General features: G+C 42.0%; 1 protein-coding gene across 2 annotated transcripts; it reads right to left on the bottom strand.

The window, feature by feature from the left end:
- Positions 1-3,356: 3,356 nt before the first annotated feature.
- mmp17b (matrix metallopeptidase 17b) lies at positions 3,357-19,343 on the bottom strand. Of its 2 annotated transcripts, XM_071458218.1 has the most exons (12): positions 19,294-19,343; positions 16,491-16,699; positions 15,328-15,460; positions 15,075-15,225; positions 14,888-14,996; positions 14,620-14,797; positions 12,761-12,937; positions 11,644-11,743; positions 10,462-10,535; positions 10,162-10,311; positions 7,477-7,740; positions 3,357-4,203 (listed from the first exon to the last, which is right to left on the bottom strand). In XM_071458218.1, exons 2-12 carry the CDS (start codon positions 16,617-16,619, stop codon positions 3,821-3,823), a joined length of 1,848 nt encoding a protein of 615 aa, XP_071314319.1. In that variant the 5' UTR covers positions 16,620-16,699; positions 19,294-19,343; the 3' UTR covers positions 3,357-3,820. The 2 variants fall into 2 exon arrangements, with proteins under 2 accessions (XP_071314319.1, XP_071314320.1); XM_071458219.1 differs by lacking the exons at positions 16,491-16,699; positions 19,294-19,343 and adding an exon at positions 15,827-15,978 and having other exon boundaries at positions 3,673-4,203.
- Between the last annotated feature and the right edge of the window lie 7,444 nt (positions 19,344-26,787).

The following is a 26,787-nucleotide window of genomic DNA, read 5'->3' as shown; positions in this document are numbered from 1 at the left end:
AGAACAGGTGTTTCTGCCCTGACACTGTGCCAAAACCCCAAGAATCTGGAGATATCCTCTTTGGGTTCTTGCAAGAATATGGGTCATATCTGGAGATTATTTGATATGAGATCTTACACTGCTGTGACCGAAGCATGTTCAGTCCAGATTTCATCATCTATGGCTCATAGTTTGATATATCTGAGCATCTCTGGATTCTGGGGCATTTTACACAGGGTGAGGTCACATGATCACATTTGTTTTCAGCTGAAGAGCAGTTTTCTGTACCTCATTTACTGATGCAGTGCAGGTCAGTATGAAGGTGACAGGGAGGTGTGTTGTTCTAACTGACAAAGGTAAAATCAGACACACATCAACACAATGAGAAAACATCTTTATGGTGAGATATGTTTGGACACAATGGAGTGAGAGAGAGAGTTTCATCACACACATCATGAGAGTATTGCATATATATGCCTAATCAACAGGAGAAGAAAACATTTACAAGTATAATTAAAAAGATTCTTAAAAAAGGCCTTTAAAACAGTTTTACAAAAAATACTAAAATGTATCTCTCAATCATTAGCAGCAGAGTGGAACGACAACAGGCTCAAGGATGTATTGGATTTAGGGGCTTTTACTCTGATGTGTTGTGATTGGCACCAATGTCAGCTGCAAATAACTGATATTAATAGCTAACATACATACTACACACACACACACACACACATTCACAAATTCACATATTATATATATATATATATAATATGTGAATTTACTGTGCTATGTTTGACTGCATATTTGTCTTTGTGTCTTGTCCGATGCACAGTTCCATGTTCATCATTTAGTTTCCCTCAGTTCCAGCTCTTATATTGTGTGAATTTACACATTTCATTGTTGTTTCTAAACATTTTTAACCATATATTTTGTGCAGTTCTTTGTGCAGAGGGTTTATTCTTGACTTGATTAAACACATGTTGAAACAAAGCTTTGGTTGTTTCACAGGTGAGTTAGTGTTAGGTAGAAACTGCATTAAGACAGGTGAGAATGATGGTTGTGATGTGTGAACTGCAACAAACCACCAAGAAAAAAACTGTAAATCAAAAATCATGGCAGATGATTTAAAATTATTATAAATTTAAAATTATTTCAAACCTGTCTGGAGGAACTTTAATGACAGCTGTCAGAAAAATGTAAAGCACATTTCTTAGCTTGGCCTCCTTAGTGCAAACTTTATAATGTATATTTACTAGTGAACAGTGTCGTGTGGAATCAGGACAACGACCCTTTAAAATAAATATAATTTTATTTATCTGAGGTGAAATGACGGTGATTGGGCCTGTTGATGCTCTTATTTTTTCCTCTGAGGGATCATTAGTGTCTCCTTGGTTTCATGATAACTACAGGGATCATTTTATCTGGTTGAGGTGTGACTTGGTCCATGTGTTGAGCAAGTGCTGGAATCCCATAACCTATTCAAACCTCAGCTTCAAACAACTGTCAGTCAATCTGAAAAGTGACAAATTTCTCATCTCTGAAAGGCTGACTAATTTAAAGGGATGCATGTGGCCTGCAACAATATGATGGCTGAGATAGGGAGGAGAGGCAGTTGGCTGCTCTTATCTCTGTGCTGTGACAAACAGGTCTGAGCGCCGCAGCTCATGGTTTTCCACCTGACTGACTGTTTGTGAAAGTGTTCCTCTGAACTTCCACAGTTCAGTCAGATGTTCTCTGTATGAGGTTGAGCTTGTTTTCATTGTTCTGTCTATTTTCTGTGAGTGTTTTATGAGCGTAAAGAAGTAAAGTCACTCTCAGGGAGGATTGTTCTTGTGTTTTAAATACAGAGCTTTGATTTCAGTGGCACAGCTGTGAGGAACAATGTGTCCCACGTTCAGACTGATTCACGTTTTTCCTTACTGTTATCTGACAGCGCTGCAGCTGTGATGAGTGTGAAGGAATGCAGCTTATCTCACCACTGTTCGTGCTATGAGCGTAATGGGGCAACCACAGCGACCTCTCTGCTGTGTTTGCAGTAAATCACGTTGATGATGTGGAATCTGAGGATTCCCCTTTTCAGTGCTTCAGTAATCCAGCTGGGGGAGTCCCAGTGAGGGAAGTCACACCGAGACACAATACTGACCAACGACACTCAGCTTCTTTTATGACAGGGAATAATGTTTGAACACTTTCAGGTTCAGTAAACCATTTGCCTCCTTCTTTCTGCTGCTGATTTTTGGAACAGCTGACTTGAGTACAGAGCAGTGAGCAGTGAGCAGTGTGAATCCTGATGCACACCAAGCAGGACTCTGTGACCCCCAGTGTTCAGTATTCATTAGGATTCTCCACCATTGTTTACAGCTGGAAACAAAATTATGAGCTTTTCAACAGCTTTTATTCAGCCTCCACTGAAAAAGTCCACACTCGACCCCACTGACAGATTTCAAGTTTTAAGAATAAATGATGGCACAGCACAGAAACTGTTCTTCTTCAGGTCATTAATGATCTACTGTCATCAGCTAATGCTGAAGTGCAGCCACTGATCACAACATCCTAACAGACCACACTGAAACCCAAACGGGCATTAGAGGCATTCCCCATGAAAATCACATCCAGTCAAATAATAACTCATTCTGAATTATGAAATTTTCCTGATTCTGTGTGATTTATTTCCATCAGAAAAACTCATAAACTAACTATGTTTTAAAGGTTGTTTCTTCAGACACACCATGTATTACAAGCATCTGAAAATGGTATATTTTATATATGTATATGTTATGTCTGTTCCAAAGTTGAGGCTTAAATGCAAAGGTGACCATGCTTTTGCCTGCCTGAGGATATAAGGCAGCTGAATCAGTAACCTCTTTTAAATCACTTCTCAAAACTTGTTTTTATAGACCTGCTTTTATTGTAACATCATCTTTTTGTGTTGGATGTGTTGTCTATTTCTGTCATTGCTGACTTTAATTTGTGTTGGCTGTCTGCCTCATTTTATTTTCATTCTATTTAAGTTGGTCTCTGTTGTCTTTATTTCATTTGGTATTCAACCTTTAATTTCAGTTTGGCCCTACACAGGCCTTGATGTTCTCCATGCTGAATCATGGTCAGTATGATCTCATATAGCACAGTATTTTCTGTTCTGCCGGTCGAGCTTCATTTCTGCTTGGTTGTTGGACCTTAAAGTTCTGTTTGTCATTTTATTTTATTTGGCTTTGCTGACCTTTATTTCTGTTTGATCTCATGATTTTATGTTTCAGTTTGGTCTTTGCTGAATTTTTGTTGTTCCTACATTGTCTTCATCATTTCCCCTCTTGCTATGAGGTGACAGTGCCCCTGTGCTGGCACGGTGGTGCAGTGGTTAACATGAAGGTACTGATAAATTTCTGATACTGAAGTTTTTATTTAAGTCCATACATTCTCCTCAACCACGTCTTTGAACAGTATCTGTCAAATGAGATAAAAGACAGAAATACAGGGAACAACCCAAAACAGAAATAATTAGCTTTTAGTTAAATCTGAACCCACCTGAGCTCTCTTTTCTTTCTAACATTAAATTAATATTACTACTAAAATAAAATGTTTCGAGACCTGATTTTACTGCTTTGTTACAGACGGACATTTGATGGTTAGACATTAGCAAAAAAAAAAAACAAATGTTGACGTAAATTCTCAATATGTGGGAAACACTAAAAAACAATGGAGTCAGAGTCCCCTAAAAAAATACACAACACAAAATGGGACAGAAGTCATTCACACATGGTGACAATGTGTGAACGGGATGCTCTTCTCTCTTACAGCCCCCCCCCCCCTGAGAAGCAGCTGACTTTTATTGTCTTGTGTGGCTTTAAACAGCCAAAACCATCCATGTGCCCAGCAGAAAGGCAGCAGTAAAAGATGTCGTCCTCTCACCCCGTGCTCCATTTTGACAAGTGCATTGCGTACTGATGTGTGAACCTGTGTCCTGTCTGCCTCTCTGTGCATATGCATCCCTCTTCTGTCCTCCTGCTTCCTCCTTCACTCTAACCTCCCTCCACCTCTCCCTGAGCTCCTGTCTTCCTGCAGGAGGAGATAGAGTCATGGACAGGTCATCCACAACAGGTGAGGATGAGGTGGGGTCAGGGCAGTCTAGCCAGTCCACGGCTGAGGATCGTGGGTATCCGTCCTGTGGAGAGGAGCCTGGAAACATGAACTTCCAGTAGACGTCTCCTTTGAAGAGACAGATGGAGCCTGGAGAGGAGGAGGAAATTGTTTTTTTTGGGGGGCTTTTTATGCCTTTATTATATGTCAGTGGAGACTGACAGGAAAGGGGGTAGAGAGAGGGGAGTGACATGCAGGAAAGAGTCGGACCAGTCACATGATCTGATATATGTGCTTTTACAAAGAACACATACGTTTTACTCAAACACGGTCATTTCTGTCTTCAATAAGCAAATAAACTTATCTCATTAGAATATAAATGCGGCTGTTGTCTGCGTACCAACCAGTGGCTGCTGTTAAATGACCAAATACAATTAACTGTAATCTGTCAGTTAATGAGAAAAAAGATCTATAATTAAATTACAGCTACTAATCAAAATGTGGTGATTACAAAGTGGGTCAGAAAGGTGACAGGTGTGAGGTCTAATGACGTCACTAACTTCATTCAGCTGTGTGTTTTCATTATATATGAGTCTACATTTCTACAGGACAAGAACTGACTGAACTAATGGTCCTGAAAACTCCTCAAATGTAATAAGGTACTTTACTTTGATGAAGTAATTAAAACACTTTTGTTACTTATTAGAGAACCCAACATTCCCACAATGTCTAATCTTGTTGACAGTACTGTAGCCTCACTGCGTGCAACTCTAGATACTGTGGCCCCTCTGAGGAAGAAGGTAGTGAGTCAGAGAAGGCTAGCTCCATGGTACAACTCAGAAACACAAGCTTTAAAGCAAAATTCAAGGAAGCTAGAAAGAAGGTGGCGTTCTTCTAACCTGGAAGAATCTCTAAAGGCTTGGAAAGACAGCCTGTTGGCGTATAAAAAAAGCCTCCGTAAAGCCAGAACATCCTATTATTCATCATTAATAGAAGAAAACAAGAATAATCCCAGGTTTCTGTTCAGCACTGTAGCCAGGCTGACAGACAGCCACAGCTCTGTTGACCCATCTATACCTTTAGCCCTCAGTTGCAATGACTTTATGAGCTTCTTTACAAATAAAATTGTCTCTGTTAGAGAAAAAATTCACCATCTCCTCCCCACAGCTGACTCAGATGTACTGTCCAGTTCAGCAGCCTCAGAGTCCACTGGTTTATATTTTGACTGTTTCTCTCCTGTACATCTCTCTGAGCTCACTTCAACAGTTTCTTCATCTAAACCATCGACTTGTCTTCTTGACCCCGTTCCAACAAGGCTGTTCAAAGAAGTTTTTCCTTTAATCGACACCTCTATATCAAGTCTGATTAACTTATCTTTATCAACTGGTTATGTACCGCAGGCTTTTAAAGTTGCAGTAATTAAACCTCTACTTAAAAAGCCTACTCTTGATCCAGATGTTTTAGCCAATTATAGATCTATATCCAACCTCCCCTTTATTTCCAAAATCCTCGAGAAGGTCGTTGCAAACCAGTTATGTGATTATTTGCACAGGAATGGTTTGTTTGAAGATTTTCAGTCAGGTTTTAGAGTCCATCATAGCACAGAAACAGCTCTGGTTAAGGTTACCAATGATCTCCTCATAGCCTTAGACAATGGACTTGTCTCTATACTTGTCCTACTAGATCTTAGTGCTGCATTTGACACCATCGATCATAAGATTCTATTACAGAGACTAGAACATATGGTCGGCATTAAAGGAACCGCACTAAGCTGGTTTAAGTCATATCTGTCAGATAGACTCCAGTTTGTTCATGTTAATAATGACTCTTCTATCAACACTAAAGTCAGTCATGGAGTTCCACAAGGTTCGGTGCTAGGACCAATGCTCTTCAGTCTATATATGCTTCCTCTAGGAAACATTATTAGGAGGCACCAGATAAATTTCCATTGTTACGCAGATGACACCCAGCTGTACTTATCCATGAAGCCAGGTGAGACTAACCAGGTAGCCAAGCTTCAGGTCTGTCTTAAAGACATAAAAACCTGGATGACCAGTAATTCTTACTCTTAAATTCAGACAAAACTGAAGTTATTGTAATTGGCCCAAAACACCTCAGAGATACACTATGTGATAATATACTGACTCTGGATGACATCACCTTGGCCTCCAGTGCTACAGTCAGAAACCTTGGTGTCATTTTTGACCAGGACTTGTCCTTTACTTCACATATAAAGCAAGTCTCTAGGACAGCCTTCTTCCACCTGCGCAATATTGCTAAAATCAGACCCATTCTGTGTGTGTGTGTGTGTGTGTGTGTGTGTGTGTGTGTGTGTGTGTGTGTGTGTGTGTGTGTGTGTCTCTCTCTCTCTCTCTCTCTCTCTCTCTCTCTCTCTCTCTCTCTCTCGAGTACTTTATGTCATTAACTTTGTATTTTTTCTCTCCCGTTGTTTGTGCTTCTCCTCTCTCTCCCTCTCTCTGTCCTCATTCTGCAGGTATCTCTGCCTCTGGAGCAGCAGGATCCAGATCCACCACTACTCATCTTTACTATTAACCACTGTTATCTGTCATTATTATTGATAACACCATTACCTACACAGCTGTTCCTGGTCTCTCTCTCTCTCTCTCTCTTTTCTCCTCTCTCCTCCCCCCATCCCCCCTTTTTTTCTCCTCCTAAACCCAACCAGTCGAGGCAGACGGCCGCCCACCCTGAGCCTGGTTCTGTTGGAGGTTTCTTCCTGTTAAAAGGGAGTTTTTCCTCCCCCCTGTCGCCAAGCGCTTGCTCGTTGTGGGAACTGTTGGGTTTTTCTCTGTAACAATGTAAGGTCTTGACCTGACCCTGTAAAGTGCCTTGAGATAATGTATATTATGATTTGGCGCTATACAAATAAAACTGAATTGAATTGAATTGGAATGAGCATGTTACACATCTGACAGAACAGACACACTAACGAACTCATCTGGCCCCTGTCTTAATGAACTCACCTGTCTGTCTAATCACTGCTGTTTTATCCCCAACTTTGATCTGAAGTATGTTTCTCTATTTTAGACACATAACTACACTGACTGAGCAGCTGCTGCTCCTCTGAGTAGACACGGTGTCAAGCTTAAATTTATTAATTGATTATATATTATATATTGATTAACTAGGAATTAGATGAGTCCACTTTCGGTTCTCTTCCAGGTTTCTACCTGTTAAAGGCAGTTTTTCCTCTCCACTGTCACCAGGTGCTGCTGATGGGGGATGTTGTGTCTAGTTTTACATGGTCTAGATCTGCTCTGTATGAAAAGGTCCTGAGATAACGTCTCCTATAAATAAAATTGAATTGAATTGAATGAACTAAAGCTTTAATCCTTTTACCCCCACCATTCTCACCCTATTTCTCTCAGGACATTTTTCCTTTAAAAGCACAAACACACCCACCGTTGCCATTGGTGGTGATGCCACTGACTCCCTCTCTAAGCAGCTGAGTCCACGTGTCTTCTTGTTTCTCCTCAGGTTCTCCCTTGTTTCCCCACACAGGACCTTCCTCTGGGTCCCAGACCAGGCCCCACCTTGTTGTTGCCTCCTCCTGTTCATCATCATCATCATCTTCTCCAGCAAAGCTCACCCCCATCCTGAGAGCAGACAGGGGCTGAGGGTATCCCTCCTGCAGGGACAGTTCCCTGAACAGCCAGAAGTGAGAACCTGCAGAAGAAACCATCTGTTGGGTCAGTGGGTCAGGGAGTGGGGTGTGTCTGCAGAACTGGAGGCTGCAGTGTCAGGACCACATTTGTAGGACCCTAGTTTTTTATGACACTGCCAGCTGAGGACAACAGGACCACATTTTAATGTGAAGAAGGGCAACAATCGATAATCCCATCACCTCTTGTCATGTCTGTCAAGTGCATAAATCCATACTTACTAGAGATACTATACTATGCTATACTACAGATGAATCTCACCTACTTTATCTCACCTACCAACTTTACAATCTGGGGTTTGGATATTGACATGTCAGGAAAAGATGTCAGATGTCAATAATCTTATTTTTATACATACAGTGCATCCGGAAAGTATTCACAACGCTTCACTTTTTCTACATTTTGTTATTACAGCCTTATTCCAAAATGGATTTAATTCATTTTTTACCTCAAAATTCTACACACAATACTCCATAATGACAAAGTGAAAAAAGTTTGCTTGAAATTTTTATTTATTTTGAAATATATAAAAAAGATATATAAAATATATTTTTAAAAAAATCACATGTACATAAGTATTCACAGCCTTTGCCATGACACTTAAAATTGAGCTCAGGTGCATCCTGTTTCCACTGACCATCCTTCAGATGTTTCTACAACTTGATTGGAGTCCACCTGTGGTAAATTCAGTTGATTGGACATGATTTGGAAAGGCACACACCTGTCTATATAAGGTCCCATAGTTGACAGTGCATGTCAGAGCACAAACAAAGCCATGAAGTCCAAGGAATTGTATGTAGATCTCCGAGACAGGATTGTATCGAGGCACAGATCTGGGGAAGGGTACAGAAAAATTCCTGCAGCATTGAAGGTCCCAATGAGCACAGTGGCGTCCATCATCTGTAAATGGAAGAAGTTGGGAACCACCAGGACTCGTCCTAGAGCTTGCCGTCCGGCCAATCTGAGCGATCGGGGCAGAAGTGCCTTAGTCAGGGACGTGACCAAGACCTGATGGTCACTCTGACAGTGCTCCAGCGTTGCTCTGTGGAGAGAGGAGAACCTTCCAGAAGGACAACCATTTCTGCAGCACTCCACCAATCAGGCCTGTATGGCAGAGTGGCCAGATGGAAGCCACTCCTCAGTAACAGGCACATGACAGCCCACCTGGAGTTTGCCAAAAGGCACCTGAAGGACTCTCAGACCATGAGAAACAAAATTCTCAGGTCTGATGAAACAAAGATTGAACTCTTTGGCCTGAATGCCAAGCATCATGTCCGGAGGAAACCAGGCACCGCTCATCACCTGGCCAATACTATCCCTACAGTGAAGCATGGTGGTGGCAGCATCATGCTGTGGGGATGTTTTTCGGCAGCAGGAACTGAGAGACTAGTCAGGGTCAAGGGAAAGATGAATGCAGCAATGTACAGAGACATCCTTGATGATAACCTACTCCAGAGCGCTTTGGACCTCAGACTGGGGAGAAGGTTCATCTTCCAACTTGTCATCTTGACAAAGACCCTAAGCACACAGCCAAGATAACAAAGGAGTGGCTTCAGGACAACTTTGTGAATGTCCTTGAGTGGCCCAGCCAGAGCCCAGACTTGAACCCAACTGAACATCTCTGGAGGGATCTGAAAATCGCTGTGCACCGACACTCCCCATCCAACCTGATGCAGCTTGAGAGGTACTGCAAAGAAGAATGGGAGAAACTGCCCAAAAATAGGTGTGTCAAGCTTGTAGCATCATACTCAAGAAGACTTGAGGCTGTAATTGCTGCCAAAGGTGCTTCAACAAAGTATTGAGCAAAGGCTGTACTTATGTACATGTTATATATTTATTCTTCTATTTTTAATAAATTTGCTAAATTTTCAAGCAAACATGTTTCACTTTGTCATTATGAGGTGTTGTGTGTAGAATTTTGAGGTAAAAAATGAATTTAATCAATTTTGGAATAAGGCTGTAACATAACAAAATGTGGAAAAAGTGAAGCGCTGTGAATACTTTCCAGATGCACTGTATATGACTCATCTTTATTTTACCTGATATAAACCTAATTATGCTAATTACACAAGTTGCTCAATATGCAATTCTTATAGCAACCACAAAACAGAAAGTAGTATTTGAATGGAATAAACCTTTATGGCAATTTATGCGGTTCATTGGTCCTGGAAATACGGTCCTGCGATTCTAAAATCAGCCTTTGGTTCACCAGGTGGCAGTGGTGCGAAAAAGTAGGGTCCTCGAAAGGTGGTCCTGAAACTGCAACCTCCAGTACTGCAGGGACATACTATTGCTGTCAGGCTGTGGGCTGCTGAGAGGACAGTGATCAACTCAATGAATGATTTATTGATTCATTCACACTCTTCACGAGAAACCTTCAACCATGATGAGGTGAGGTCATATTCACACGCTTATCAGAATATACCATTGATGAAGATGATGGCATGATCTGACGGTCTCTCTAGTACGGCATGAAGACGAGGCAAGTCAGAGGGAAGCCCCCTCCACAGCCTCCTGACTGAAGACCCACGACCTGACACCAAACCCCCACTGCTGACTCGCCACATGGTCAGACCTGGAGGAACGAGAAAAGAAGGGAGCAGAATGGAGGAGGAGCAAAGTTTAGTCAGGAAGATCCTGCTAACCAAAACCAGACAGCTCTTATCTATACAAACTAGATATATACATCTGAAGCCTAACGAGTCCGTTTGATGTGTATTCAGACCTTTGAAGAAGAACGTTTCTCCTCGGATCCTTGACACAACATCAAAACTGGTGTTACAGCGGTTGATGAGGGAGCTGAGGGAGAAAACACACAGACTTTAACACCTACAGACTTCAGAGCTTCTGATGAAGACCAGTTGTTTCACCTTGTTAACATCCACACAATGTTTTTCTATAATAAAGACATATGATGAGTGAAATAATCAGTCAACACCATGGCTGAGTGTTTCCACCTTGAACTGCAGTGAACCAATGACAGTCTCATAAAAACAGATTCAGACAGCCAGGGATTCATATGTCATAGAACCTAAGGAACCAATCTTGTCAACTTGTGGGGACGGGGGGCAGGGCTAAATACGCCTGAAATCTTATCAGTACAGAGAGCCAGTGTTAGCATTAGCACAACCAACTAACACTGTATCAGACACTGCCAGTTACAAGCTAACAAACAACAAATAAAAGATGCTAACTACGCTAACCGTTCTGATCCGTCTTCTAGTCTCTGATCCTTGTCTCAACAGACTCCTCATCTGAGTCAAACATGAGGCTGAGTCTCTCTGAAGTTTCCTCCTCTAACCATCTTCATACTCTCTGCTCTTTCACCTGGACACCTGGAGCCAGCAGGTGGTGGGCGGGACCAAGGTCTGATCCAGGTGTATCAATCAGGAAGTCAGAGTAGATGAGCTTCAGATCAGTTTTTATATGAAACCATATAAAACTAAAAATGAATCATAGAAGAGTTAAACATGTCTGGAAGGAAACTTTAATGTAAGTGATGGGAACAAAATCCACAGTCTGTGAAACTGGATTCAAACATTTACTTGAAGTTAAGGGGACATCTTCTTAAGGTTTTAGTACAGGTTTCCTCTTTGTCTCCTTCTATAATGTTCCAGTTTTCCTGTGTTGGGGAGGAACAGTAACTCTGGGACAGATCCACTTCATTTGTGTAACATGCTGAAGCCTCATGTTAATGTCAGAGAAACTGATCTGTCCAGTACGAACTGGAGGAACAACCACAGTCTGTACCAACTGTTACTTCTTCTATTTTTGGGTTCATAAAGCAGAGGTGTATCTCTGACAGACTCTGAATAACATTAAACAGCATGTCAGTGTAGCTGTAAACTGGTCTGTTCCCCTCACTGTCTGCCACTGACAGTGGCTCCAAGCTGAAAGGCCTCCATACCCATATCTGTGACGGTGGTGGTGGTGCTGGGCTCTGTGGCGCAGCTGAGGCTCTGGGACGAGGCGAGCAGCATCAGTCGCCTGCAGCTGGTTCCTTCTACCTGAATCATCATAAACATATACAATTAAGGGTCACAAAGCTCATATATAATTAAATGAGTGTGTGGTTTGTCTTTACTCTGTTTACGCTGTGCACACACTTCATTATCTTTTCAATGCAATTAATATTTTGTGATTTCTCCAAATATCCTCAACTGTCAGTGATCAATGATTGAGAGGTGTCAGATTATGATATGCTACACATCTATAATCTATAATCAGGTTTACTAACTATTTGGTCTCTACACTGTTAGTCCCCATATTTATCTATCTATCTATCTATCTATCTATCTATCTATCTATCTATCTCCATCCAATAGTTTGAGATATTTCATCCTGGACAAAAGTCAAGACCAACAGAAGTACAGACTGCAAACACTGTCCCACTCAAAATTCTAAAACTAGGAGCATCTGAGAGCAGAAACAGAGTAGCTCTACGGTCCAGACACAGGTCCTGTAAACGTGATAGAAAATGGTTGCAGTTTAAATTCCTACATCCAAATGTCACCAGGTGCAAGGATATATTCAAGTTATAACAAACAGCTGCTTGGTGAACAGAGGTCTGCAGTGCACAGCTGTTCAGCTGCTGGCGGGTTGGGAGGAAGCATGCATGACTTTATTCATCAGCAAGTCTCTGTCTGAACAACAGAGCAGTCACAAGTGTATCAGAATTTCCTGCTTCTGATCCTTTGAATCTTTACAATACGAGGCTTTCACATGAGCATCTGAGCTTAATGAGGAAGATACAACTCACAACATACAGTTTGTGTGTCTGTACTTCCTCAGTAACACACCAGAGGTCAGGCCAGGCCAGAGGTTCACAGCTGTCCTCATAACCGTCAATAATGAAGTCATTCTCTCTGATGATGCTGCAGTGCTATGGTTTGGTTCTTGTGATGTACAAGGCATAAATTAATAATCATAAAACATCACATATTCCAGATATGTGAGCAAAACAGACATTTACACCCTAAATTCTTTAAATGGTGGACATTCAGACTTTTCAGATAGAGTCTTACCATAGAGCTGCGTGATGTGCTCCAGATCATGGGCTCCCAGGCGGTAGTGAAGGGGGTCTCCAGCAGGACCCTGGTAGTATGGCCTCATCACTGAGTGGCGGGATGAGGAGTGAGCGAGGCCTAGTGCATGGCCAAACTCATGGACCAGTACTGTGAACAGGTCAGTACCCTCAGAGGCTGGGTGGGGGGTGGGGAGGAAGAGAGAAGCCAGATGAAAGATGGTGGGGATATCCAGATGTTATGACGATTCTTCTTATCTTTTACTTTTGAAAGAGGGGAAAATCCCACAAGCAGTTAGAGGTGGTAAAGTTTTCTACACACCACAGGATGGAGCTGATGGGCTAAAACAAACAACAGTGGCAGTCACATCAATGTACACGGCAAATGTCATGGCAACGGGCATACGACATCATTAAGTACATTGTGCATAAATCAGAAAACAGTGATCAGTTTTCCTTTGTACTAAGTCATTAATTTGGAGCAATGGTGGCACTAGTGGATGGACCATGTGATGAGCCAGTCCTACACTGTAAATCCACCAGCTCAAACTCTCTGGTATAAATAACAGTTACAAGTTGTTGGGCCTTAAAAACCTAAACTATCAGCGTCTAAAGTAAAAATTGCATCAACAAAGATCAACAAGTTCAAAAGCAAAAACTGAGCTAAAAGTAAATTTAGTTTCATCAGGTGGACACAAACACCACTCCATACATGAATCATCATGTTGTGTAACTGATGCACGTGGAGATAAACAACTGGTCATTAACAAGCAATACACAAATGGTTTGGTTGTGTGCTGTGTTCACTACTTGTGTCTGCTGCCCCCAAAGGGCCAAAACCCACAACACACCAACCTCAGCTTTTCACTCATTTGTTCATAAAGTTTTTTGTACACTGTTAAGGAACACTGATTATCAGTGTGCATTAGATCCATCGTGTCAGATGTCCAGCGGGTACAACAGCTGAGGGTCATGCTCTACACTAACAAGTTCCTCTCTGTGGAAGTCTCTGCTGAAACATGGCTCTGTAGTTAGAGGACAACAACAGAAACACTGTTCAAATTACAATCCTGACACATTAGCAAACAAACACACATATCCTCCTAACCAAACAGCACCAGACATGAAAGAGACGTTTGACTCCAAACACTTAAATGTCAGACAAACGTTAAATTTTAGTTGTAATGAAAATCAGGTTGTTGTCAAACTCAACAGTGGCTGATGACGTGCCAAGATGGCATTGGCCTAAGATGTTTGGAAGACGTTGGATTTTGGTGACTTATCAACACAACTAAAAACCAACAAAACATCAACGTCAGCTGTCGTCAGTCACATTGACGTCATCAGACGTTCTCCTAACATGGTTCCCTGACGTCACAACATCTATACAATATCTATATGTTGTTGTTTAGACGATGAGGAACGTTACTTGTGAAAACAATAATCCCAGAAGGGACATAAAGTTATAAACCTGTTTCATATAAAGTTTGTTATGAGTCACAGTTGAGGGACCAGTCCACTCAACCTTCAGTGATGATTTTTTTCCACGAAGTTCTGTCTTCACCAACCTGACGTGATCATAGTGCATTCAAAGGCTCACAGCTGTGTGGGGTTCTCAGAACGTTTCATATTCTCCAACCCACACAGACCTTTAACTTCAGCTGCCGCCTGTGCCAGAGATCTGACAGTTCCATCTCATCAAAAAATGTGAATGTTTCAGTTATTTTCCAGGACCACATAATGTCTTTCAGGACACTGTGCTCTTTCTCTCTTTTCCATGTGTTTTCCAAGACTGGATATCTAAAGTCCTCCAGGTTTTCCAGTTCACACAGGCAAAATGAAGTAATATCAGAAGTTTACCTGGCTGTCTGAAAGCCCACTCCTCCTCAGCGTCCAAATGAACTCCTCCTGCCCGAGCAGGGTCTGATGGGAAGAAAGCATGGCCAACTGCACCACCCGCCCCGTCAAAGGGATAGCTGTCACCGTGGTAACCATGGAGGAAGTCTACCTGCAGGTCAGCTGCCTCTGGACCACTCACCTGGGGGCAACAGACCATGGGTTTCTGGCCTTTAGGAAACTCATCCACCATTTTTTGTCATTAATGCAGCATCAGTCAAGATAAACAAACCTCATGGAACTCCAGGGGTGTTGGCTCCGCCCACACTCTTAAGGCGTAGAAGACCAGCGAACGAACTGTTTCCCGGGACAGATGGGAAGAGGAAGGATATGAATGCAACCTGAAAGAGAGAGACAGCAGCAGAGACCTTTAACAGACTGCATCCTGAGTAGGTTATGAGACAGTAGTCCTGTCCCACCTCCAGTTAATATTCCTGCGTGTCCACATGGAGATAGCGCTCCTCCTCCTCCTCATGTTCCTCCCCTCCGGGTTGGCCAGTGATTTGGATGGTTCCTCCTGGTCAGGTAGGGAGCAGCGGGGGCTGTTCATCAACGCCATTGTCTCCTCATCTGACCCACCACAGCACAGAAGGAGTCACATACAGAACAAGACCCAACAGGATCAGAGTGTTGGGTTAAAGTAAAGCATGCAGCTCTGTTCTGCATCCTCACCTACGACTCCAGTCTCTCTGAGGCCTGCAAACCTCTGCATGGACCTGACAGCATTGGTGACAGCTGTCCAGGCCTGCATCTGCCCAGTGGAGGGGTCTGAGGGTGGGAGGTAGCCATACTTCATCAACCAGTCCTGTGAGAAGAGCAGATAATCGTCTTAACAGGGTTCATTCATTTCAGTCCTGCACTTGGTTTCACTGAGCCTTGAACACCTGGTGGAAACAAACAAGTCTAAACTGATCAAAAGGTTCCTGCCCTAAAATTCTACAATGCATGAAACAAACTAACCAAAAAAATAAAAATAAAAAAATTATATTATACGTTTTTTAGCTCATAATTTTGATTTATTACATCAGAATTTTGACAATTTTTTTTTTTTTTTTTTACCATGACTTTTTCCTCATTTTTCTTTAACTGGCAGAAAAGAGCTTCCATACAAACCACCTCATCATGATGCTGAGTTGATTAGTGTTTACTTTTATCTAAAACCTGAGAGCACCTCAGTCAAACTCTTGGAGGACATCTTGACCACACACTATAGGCTGAGGGTGCAGCCTGGTGCCACGGGATCTTTGGAGCTCTCAGTTAGTCCATGTCCAGGTCTTGATGAGTCCTTTTGTTCCAGACTTCTTCATGTCAGAATGATGGAAACCACTGAGCTCTTGAACCTTCCCTGAGCTTCGACACAATCCTGTGTCTGAGCTCTGCAGCAGCTCCTTCCTCCTCATGGTTTCTGCTCTGATCTGCATCATATATAGACAGGTGTGTGTCCAATCAGCTGATCGACCACAGGTGGACTCCAGTCCAGGTGTAGAAACATCTCAGAGATGATCAGATAGATGGAGGAAGCAAGCTAGACTTTAAGTGTCATAGGAACGTGTCTGGAAACTTCTGTCAGTGTGATGTTTGAGTTTTTACTTTTTAATATATTTACAAAAAATCCTGTTTTTATTTTGTCATTATGGAGAATTTACTGTAGACTGATTTTTTTTAAATTTATCATCAAACTGCAACAAGTGTTCTGTAATTGAATTGTTCGTACAATTCAGGTTCTCCATTGACACAATAGGAGAAAGAATGATTATGATTATCAATGAATGATCATTTCAAACTCTGTATGCCTTTGACCACATAAAGGTTGAAGATTAATGTGTTTATTTTACCACTAGTTGGGTGCTCTCATCTTCAGTGGGAGTCACTCGTACAGAGGACAGTGTCGGGGTTACAGCAGCAGAGGAGGCTGTTTGCATCCATCCATGACTCAGGTAGAGGAGAATAATCCACATCTTCATCTTGACCTCATGTTTTAGTGTGAAATCTTCGGTCCCTCAGTGCATGTGGATCCACCAGAGTCTGAGCTGATGCTTCATCCCTGTGGTGCAACAAAACAGCTTAAAAACATTAGTGACTCACTGGGTCCCTGCAGCAGCAAACTTTTGTTTGAGTAAAGTTTTGAATGCAGGAGCTGTACTGTACTTTGGGACAATTATGGATGCAGCTGTGCGTAAGAAGGGGCATCAGTGTTTGTTGTGTCTGGGGAAACTGTCCTTTTTCCATCATGATGATCTTATTCTACAATGTGCCTTTGTTGAATCAATTTTTATCTTTTTTTCTGGCATCATGGTGAGGAAGTCTGTTTTAAAGAGCAGGAAATTCTCTCAGTCAAACTGTTAACTGGTCTAGTAGCTGATTGGTGAGTCACAGCTGTCACAGCAGAGAGCTGGCTCAATTTTAAATGACGACTCACTCCCTTTGAACTTCATCTTCTTCCTCCTGGACAAAGGTTCATGTCCCGAAGTGCAGAACAAAACTGTATAAACAGAGCTTTGATCCAGCAGCCATCACTCATAGTAAACACTGCATACAAGCAGTGTTTAATTAACTGTATGTGGTGTGTATGTGTGAGACTCTTTTTACTGTAAACCAAATAAAGTAACCTAAACTAACCTACAGAGTATTATACTGGAGTATTTTAGACTGTGGTATCTGTACTTTTACTCAAGAACAGGCTCTGAATACTTGTTCTACTGCAAACTAAAACACTGGGCAGCTGCTCTTGTCATTGTTAGGTCCTGCTGCAGAGGAGAATCACTTTCACCCATGAACACCTGCCTTCATTCATATTCAGTGTCTTCACCCACCTTAGAGAAGAAAGGGTGGCATAACAATTCTGCTGAACGCTTTTAACCTGTCGTTTACTGAGCAGCTCCTCATTTTCTCTCTGCAGAATCAGAACAAAACACCTCAACATCCAGTGTCACATGAGCATGAATGTATTGAAGCTGTCAGTGAGAGCTGACGGGAAACATCCAGACTGAATTCCCCCTGGGGAGATGATCTATGACATGCAATCAGAAGATGGAAGGAAATTACCATGAGAGACAGAGGGGAGGGCACTGCTGACTGCTGACTGCTGTACAGGACACTGTGTGTGTCTGTGTGAGTGAGAGGATGCTTCTTTTAATTAAGTTAGAGGGTGTACCATTCCAGTGAAAGCGGGGGGGCAGACACTAAAGGATGAAAGGGAGGGAGGTTGAATGGAGGCTGAGCACAGTGTTAAAGTAATGAGATTAAAGCCAAAAGGCACAGACTGTTACCCCCTGTGAAATAAAGGTGTAACATACTCCAAACATCCTGTTTAACCCAAACATCTGCAGTGACCTGCTCGTTACATGAGCTTTGTAGTTATTTCTACTGTCTCACCTGACTTTATCAAGCTTTTGTGGTATTGGAAGACTTTCTATTAAAATACATTTCTAGCCAAAATGTTGAGTGATGTTACAAGACTTACTGTCACACAATTCATATGTACTTTCTGTTTAAATTAAAAATCAGCTGAAAAAACATGAATGCTCTTATTTAGACAGGGACAGTGGGGCACTGAAGTCTCTTGTGGCTAAGATAAGTGTTACAAAACAAACCCTCTCAGCTCCTGTACATTTTAAATTAGCTTTTTGGCTGAACTGTGGCAGTGGGGCCAGCCCTATGATGGTGAAGGTCGCTGACTGACTGACTGACTAACTGATCTTATTCCCACCATTGGTCAGCTGAATGCCACATGACTGAGTTTGAGTTTCCCCATTGGTCATTGCTCCTTCAAAAAGATTTGGTACAATCAGGTTCTGTTAGGTACAGTGGCCCTGAGAGGTCACACACTGCAACTTAAGAAAACACATGCAAACAGACAAAACACAAACACATTCGGAAAACAACTCAACGACACGTTAGCTGCAAATCCTCACAACACAACTGAAGTGTCTTCAGCAGACAACAAAAAAGTGATGGGGGGAGGGGCATCCCTGTGACTCACTTGGTGGAGCATGTGCCATGAAGGCTTGGGTTTGAGTCCGACCCCTGGCTCTTTGCTGCAGGTCATCCTCCCTCTCTCCCTGACTTTCCTGTCGCTATCTGAATAAATAACTTAAAAAAAGTGCTCAACCTGCTGCAACACACTTGAATGGATGTTTTACAACATGTATCATAATATGTCCATGTGCACTTATGGTTCAATGATTTCTATTTCAAATGTCACAAACCACTGAACAACAACTGCGTCCCAGCAGGTAATCGCTTTTTAGTGTCCTCTGGAAACACTTCCGTTGTGTTGTGAGGATTTGCAGCTCATGTGTTGTCAAGTAGTTTTCTGAATGTGTTTGTGTTGCAGTGTGTTGCGCTCTCAGGACCACCGTAGTTTTGGTCTTTGCCAATCCTGAGGGAAATACGAGGGAAAGACAGTTATTTATAAAATGACTCAGATTTTCTCAACAAACTTTAAACCTTGTCAGTTGAGATGAATCATCTTCATGTCATGAAGAATAAAAGTTGCACAGATTTAACTGAACAGTCAGAAGATTTAAAAACTCACACCTTTCAGTACAACACACACACACACACTCATCAGATGAACTTAGACTCTCCTGCAGTCAGCAGTAAACAGGTCCAGTACTTAACTCAGTGTTTTCTTACCTTCCTCCGTTTCCTCTCCTCTGTTCTCCTTCTCTGTCTCTTTTCATCTGGCACCAGAAGAACAGATGGGTCCTTTCTCTTGTCTTGCTTCTTCCCTCAAAGCCCAGCTCCTAACGCCCAGCCCCCAGCCCTCCACCCCACCCACTGCCCTCCACCCTACCCACTGTCACAATGCCTTGACAAATGTAGGCTTCCACGTTTGCAGAAATAGACTCTTCTTTCACTTGAGAAGATTGTGCCCCTTCCCTCAGTCTGCTCACTTTGTGTCACTCTCTCTCCGTCTGTTGGCTCCTTGTCCACGATGACTATGAAATATATATGAAAATAAATGTTTTTATGTCTACAATTAAAATATTCAGTTCCAGCTCTGTATCCTCTGAACAGTGAAATCCTGCCTGTGACCTGGGGAGGATTAGTGAGAAAGATGGGTTTAGATTGTGTGTGGGTTTAGATTGTGTGTGTCTGTGTGTGTGTGTGTGTGTGTGTGTGTGTGTGTGTATCTTTGCATGTGTACAACATCTGCATGTTCATGTGTATCTTCTGTCATCGTGGCATTAACATTTTACCCACAATCCTCTTAACATGAGGATTAAAAATCTCAAATGAAAGCAAACAGATTTGTCTCACTCTCTGTTTCTTTCTGTGTTTTGAAGCCAGTGAACAGCGTCCGGTGCTCAGTCTGACCTCCTACTCTACTTACAACTGAAGACATTCATCCCTGTCCCATGTTAAAAAGATGACAATATAAAGTGGATTCAGCTGTTGGAGAGACTGACAGGAGCATCATATGTGCATGCTGTACTGGTTTATACTTGACTCCTGTCAATACTAATATTATTTGTGTTCAGTTCTGTGTATCTGCTACAGCGTCCCACTGGGATCATTAAATTCCATCTAATCTGCTCTTGGTGTCCTGAGGGATGGCAGCCAATGGTGAAAACACATTTAGGGCTGAAACCTGAGTCCTCTGATGTTTCTGCAACAGGACCAGCAGAGACTGACTGATGCTCAGGACCAGGACGTCTCTGAGCTGCTCTCATCTGTGGGTCAGTTTACTCTTTTTGAAATTCATCATCAGTACGATCTGTCTGTGAATGGAACAAATCTCATGACTCACTGAATAAACTGGTAGAAATATGGAAGGTTCTGTAGATTTTGAAGTTGCTGTTTTTTAGTGTAAAGCCCACACATTATCATTTCTGATTCATTAGAGTTGAATCACTGTGGTTTGTTCAGCACTGGAGCGAGTAGAAGGTTTAACTGTTAAGAGCAGAGTGTTGTAGTGAAACTGTGTTTCATTTAGGTTTCCCAGTGACTTTTGATTAAATCATGAATAAGTTATATTTAAATACCTCTAATGCAACATGATCATTGCATGTTTAAAATGTTGACAGTTTTTTGTAATTGCTTCCACTAATAATGCAGAATCTGGCTCATTGTGTCAAAACTCCACAGACAGAAAACTTGGAGATAAACATCTCACTTCTATGTCAAAATAAAACTCTGCTCTCAAAACCTGACAATCCTTTTTAACCCTTTTAGCACCATAATAATAGATATATTTATTAAAACGGCTGGTCTTTTTTGTCTATTTTTGTCAATAATTTTGTCAAAAAATGCCCTATGTGTAGATAATTTACACCCTTTTTCCAGGAGAAGTAGAACTTTCAAAATCTGTCAAGTATTTACCATTCTTATGTAATTAAATACCTAAAACTGTTATATGAAGAAAAGGACAAAAACAGAATTGAATTTTCTTCAACTTTCTTTTCATAAATTCTTGAAAAGTGCAGATTGAACATTTCTGAGATTGCAAAAATCTAATTCAGGAGGAGTAACAGTAATTTGAAATACACATGCGCCGTGGTGTCACCGGTGATCCCCGTGGTTGTAAAAGGGTTGAAAGGGCATTTTTGTAACAAACCCTTACACACATGAGCCATTTAAATTACTCTTTCAAAGCAGGCATGCGTGCATGTGTGTGTGTGTGTGTGTGTGAGAGAGAGACAGAGAGAGAGAGAGTGAGTGAGAGAGAGAGAGCAGTACAGAGGGCTTGACGGGTTTATCCATTAGAAACAGTAAAATATTTTCAGGTCATGATGAAACTGTGCAGGGTTGATTTGAGGCAGTGTCAGATGTGTGTGTCTTTCAAAATACAAAGGAAGTAAATGCAACGAGGTGCTCAACCTTATTAGTTAGTGATAACGTGTCTCCATTCATGCTGAAACACAGACACAGATGTAAAACAGTCGAGCTCTGTGTGACATTTCGTGAACCTTGTGAAGATGTACTCTACCTCCTTTTACTCGAAATCATATCAACATCAGAGTGACGTTTTTGTGGGGTAAATGGATATTAACTGTTTCCTCTGTCACCAGGACAACAGGCCACTTCCTCGTGAATGCAGCTGCTGGGACAGGTCAAAGATTAATCTGGGTTAATGGGTGATGGATGCTGGGTGGGTGGCTCGGGTGGTAAAAATGTGAATCGAGCTGTGTGTGTGACTCTCATCTTGTTGTTGTCCATAGCAACAAAAATACTCTTTTTGGACTGCATGGTGTCTCTGTTCATCTTTATGAATGAGCCTCTCTGAAACACATGGGATCCCTCTGCAAACATCTGCATCACAATACAACTGATAAAAGGTTTTACAGAGCAAGACTCACTCAGATATTTTAATGTTGGAACTGTCAATACACAATATTTTGTTCCAATATTCATCATATTCAACTTAATTCTAAAATTCACAACAAACAGACGAGCAGTCAGTGATTCTGCTTTGAGAGGTAATGTCTCTAAGACTGTGGATATGTGATGATGGAACAACAGACCAGTGTCCAGTATAAAAATGTCACCAAGAATGATGTAGCTGTGATGAAGCTGACCTGTGGTAACTGGTGATCAGATGGTGGTAGACCGCCAAAGTGGTGAGGAAAGGTCAAGGTTCCAGGTCATCAAAGAGAGCAGTGTCAAACTGTAATTACTCATGTGGCCGTCAGAGCTGAGACGACAGTGATGTTGGGGGGGGGGGCAACCAGGAACAGCTGTATAGGTAATGGTGTTATCAATAATAATGACAGATAACAGTGGTTAATAGTAATGATGAGTAGTGGTGGATCTGGATCCTGCTGCTCCAGAGGCAGAGAGACCTGCAGAATGAGGACAGAGAGAGAGGAGAAGCACAAACTACGGGAGAGAAAAAAAATACAAAGTTAATGGCATAAAGTAGTCGAGAGAGAGAGAGAGAGAGAGAGAGAGAGAGAGAGAGAGAGAGAGAGAGAGAGAGAGAGATCAGTGAATCATAGGAATCCCCCAGCAGTCTAGCTCTATAGCAGCATAACTAAGGGATGGGCCAGGACATACCTGAGCCAGCCCTAACTGTAAGCTTTACTAAACAGGACAGTTTTAAGCCTGATCTTAAAGGTAGAGAGGGGGCCTGCCTCCCGAACCCACACTGGGAGCTGGTTCCACAGGAGAGGAGCCTGATAGCTGAAGGCTCTGCCCCCCATTCTACTCTTACAAACTCTGGGAACCACAAGTTGACCTGCATTTAGAGAGCGAAGTGTCCTATTGGGAAAATAGGGAACTATAAGCTCTCCAAGGTATGATGGTGCCTGACCGTTAATGGCTTTGTAGGTGAGGAGGAGGATTTTAAATTCTATCCTGGATTTTACAGGGAGCCAATGCAGAGAAGCTAACACAGGAGAGATGTGATCTCGTTTCCTAGTTCCTGTCAGTACTCGTGCTGCTGCATTCTGGATCAATTGGAGGATTTTTCTGAATTTTTGGGACATCCTGACAATAAAGAGTTACAGTAGTCCAGTCTTGAGGTAACAAATGCATGAACTAGTTTTTCAGCTTCCTTTAGACACAGAACGGGTCTGATTTTAGCAATATTGTGCAGGTGGAAGAAGGCTGTCCTAGAGACTTGCTTTATATGTGAAGTAAAGGACAAGTCCTGGTCAAAAATGACACCAAGGTTTCTGACTGTAGCACTGGAGGCCAAGGTGATGTCATCCAGAGTCAGTATATTATCACATAGTGTATCTCTGAGGTGTTTTGGGCCAATTACAATAACTTCAGTTTTGTCTGAATTTAAGAGTAAGAAATTACTGGTCATCCAGATTTTTATGTCCTTAAGACACACCTGAAGCTTGGCTACCTGGTTAGTCTCACCTGGCTTCATGGATAAGTACAGCTGGGTGTCATCTGCGTAACAATGGAAATTCATCTGGTGCCTCCTAATAATGTTTCCTAGAGGAAGCATATATGGAGTGAAAAGTATTGGTCCTAGCACAGAACCTTGTGGAACTCCATGACTGACTTTAGTGATGATAGAAGAGTCATTATTAACATGAACAAACTGGAGTCTATCTTGTCACGATCACTGGAGCCGACAAAGGAGAACCCAGAAGCACGACAAAGAGGCAGACGAGTAGCAAGGGAAGATCAGTTTACTTAGTCCAAAAAACAGGCAGAGTCAAAACCAGGAGATCAGAATCAGGCAAACAAATCCGACAAGGAGCAGCAGGTATTCATAGTCCAAGAAAACAGGCAAAACGGGGTCAGAGCAGGAAGGCAGTACTAGGAAATGCTGGAAAGCTTGGCAACGTAGAACACAAGACAATCTGGCAGGGAGCAAATGAAAATGGACTGGTATATATACTGAGGAACTAATGAGTAAATGGACTGCGGGTGAGGAGGAGATGGGCGGGGAAACCCAGGTGAGGGAAATGAGTAGATTGTATGGCAGGGAAGGAAGGCAGGATCTGAAATGACAGGAGAGTCAGTGAAACTACGTTACACTATCTGACAGATATGACTTAAACCAGCTTAGTGCGGTTCCTTTAATGCCGACCATATGTTCTACTCTCTGTAATAGAATCTTATGATCGATGGTGTCAAATGCAGCAGTAAGATCTAGTAGGACAAGTATAGAGACAAGTCCATTGTCTGAAGCTATGAGGAGATCATTGGTAACCTTAACCAGAGCTGTTTCTGTGCTATGATGGACTCTAAAACCTGACTGAAAATCTTCAAACAAACCGTTTCTGTGCAAATAATCACATAACTGATTTGCAACAACCTTCTCAAGGATTTTGGAAATAAAGGGGAGGTTGGATATAGATCTATAATTGGCTAAAACATCTGGATCAAGAGTAGGCTTTTTAAGTAGAGGTTTAATTACTGCAACTTTAAAACCCTGCGGTACATAACCAGTTGATAAAGATAAGTTAATCAGACTTAATATAGAGGTGTCGATTAAAGGAAAAACTTCTTTGAACAGCCTTGTTGGAACAGGGTCTAGAAGACAAGTCGATGGTTTAGATGAAGAAACTGTTGAAGTGAGCTCAGAGAGATGTACAGGAGAGAAACAGTCAAAATATAAGCCAGTGGACTCTGAGGCTGCTGAACTGGACAGTGTGGACCTGTGTATCTTCTGCTGAGCAGCAGCAACACACAGACTCTGGAGAGATGAAGGATACTAGAATGGAGAGGAAAGCAGAAATGTCTAGTTTTAAATCAACTTTTTATCTAGAGAGCATTTAAACACAGTTTGAGCTGCACAGAGGACATTAAATAAACATGTAGAAGAAATGTATAAAATAAGTAAAAACACAAGTTTTACTGTTTTACTGTATGTTATACTGCATAAAGAAACATCTAAACATATGACCATACACAAGAAACAACAAGTAGCAAATACACAATTGAACATGACAACAGAGTAAAATGTTAGTGAGCTAAAAAGGCCAGTGAATAAAATTGTGTCTTCAGCCTGGATTTAAGAAGCTCAGACTTTTTAGTGTCAACATCTTTGCAGCAGCATTTGTTTCCATGAGACTTTACATATGGGGTGAGGTGGCTTAGCTTACTTGTGAGGAGGCATCGGACCAAATAATAAGCACTTCACTTTTGTTGTTGTTTAACTGATGGAGGTTGTTGTTGCCATCCGGCCCCTTGATGTCCTCGAAACAGTCCAGGAGAGGTTGAAGGGCTAAAATGATTTTAGTGGGAAGCACAGACATGGCAGGAGATGTTATACCTTCTAACAATGTTTCCAAGAGGGATCCTGTACAGGTTGAATAGGACTGGCCCCAGAAAGGGACCCTGGGGGACCCCGTAGGTGACAGGGGTCAGGGAGAGAAATTCCCACACAAACTGGAACTTCTAAACTATGTAGTGATTCACTGATATGGAGTGTATCACTGTTGGCTTTGCTTTTACACCAGAAGCTTGGTCCACATCTTGTTGCTTGGGGACGGTGTCTGTCAGCTGCTCTGTGGTCATACCCAACCATTTTAGAGACTGAACAATTTGAAAGTAACAGTGGGTTTGGTGAATTGTTTTAATTGTTTGGAAATCTAAGTCACTCAGAATATTCTCACACACCAACCAATAATCACTTCTGGATTTGCTTCCTCTGTTTTCTTGTACTGGACTGTTGTGGTGCAGAGGCAGCTGAGCCAGAGGGCAAAGCCCCCAGTTTACCAGTCGATCTCTGTTCCCCCCCTCACCTACAATCATAGGCTTTGGGTAGAGACTGAAGGAATGAGACCATGGATCATGAGATTCCTCAGAGGCACAGTAAGGAGCTCTCACATCCAGGAGGCGCTCAGGGTAAAGCCGCTGCTCCTTTATGTTGAAAGGAGCTAGATGAGGTGGTTGGGGTATCTGGTTAGGATGCATCCTTGGCATCTACCTTTACATGCTACTTGGCATGTCTAACTGGTAGGAAGCCCAGAGTAGACTCAGAATTCTCTGGAGGGATTACAAATCCCATCTGGTCTGGGAACGCCTTGGGATCCAAGGCCCTCTGGAGGAACACTGCCAGGGAGAGGAATGTCCGGACTAATTTCCTTGACCTGCTGCCACCATGTCCCGACCTCGGATGAGCAGCAGAAAATTTATGGATGGATTTTCTTAAACAATATTTTGTGTTTTAAAAATCATGTTTCTTACTGTTAATTCATTAAAAGTATGATTGTTGTAAATTAAAATATCATATATAGAAAAACATTAATATATTTATTGTCGCCCAGTAAAAGGAGTAATTTAGCAGGGGGGTTGAACACTTTGGTAAGGCACTGTATGCATGTCACATGCATACAGTGTTCATATGAACTCGCGGGTCTCAAAGATAAAGATAAAGGAGAAGATAAGAAGTTTATTGTACAACCAGATTCAAAGATTAAAAATACACACCAGCACAAGACAAAAAAAAAACAGACAACACACTATATAAAAGAATAGATAATTAAAAAGGCATATAAATAGTGTAAAACACCAACAGACAAAAAGTTAATGAGCAGTTCTGAGGGTAAGCCAGCCTGTTTAAGCTTCCTCAGGAAGAAGAGTCTCTGCTGGGCTTTCTTCACCAGGCTGGATGTGTTCAGTGCCCAAGTGAGGTCCTCAGTTATGTGGGCTTCCACAAATTAAATAGAGCCCACCCTGTCCACCTCCTCTCCATTGATATGGAGTGTGGCCTGTTTG

Source organism: Trachinotus anak, unplaced genomic scaffold (assembly GCF_046630095.1).
Source record: "Trachinotus anak isolate AG129_WGS33_773 ecotype Australia unplaced genomic scaffold, CSIRO_AGI_Tana_v1 ptg000021l, whole genome shotgun sequence".
NCBI lineage: Eukaryota > Metazoa > Chordata > Actinopteri > Carangiformes > Carangidae > Trachinotus > Trachinotus anak.
This window is presented reverse-complemented; position numbering and strand designations above follow the sequence as displayed.

What these genes read in the sequence shown, in the direction of transcription:
- mmp17b (XM_071458218.1), bottom strand. Translation starts at nt 16,619, where the DNA reads ATGAAGATGTGGATTATTCTCCTCTACCTGAGTCATGGATGGATGCAA. An exon ending in ATGAGAGCACCCAACTAGTG is followed by an intron (nt 15,461 to 16,490) that starts GTAAAATAAACA and finishes CTCTTCTCACAG; the next exon opens with GACTGGTTGATGAAGTATGG. An exon ending in CAGAGAGACTGGAGTCGTAG is followed by an intron (nt 15,226 to 15,327) that starts GTGAGGATGCAG and finishes GTGGTGGGTCAG; the next exon opens with ATGAGGAGACAATGGCGTTG.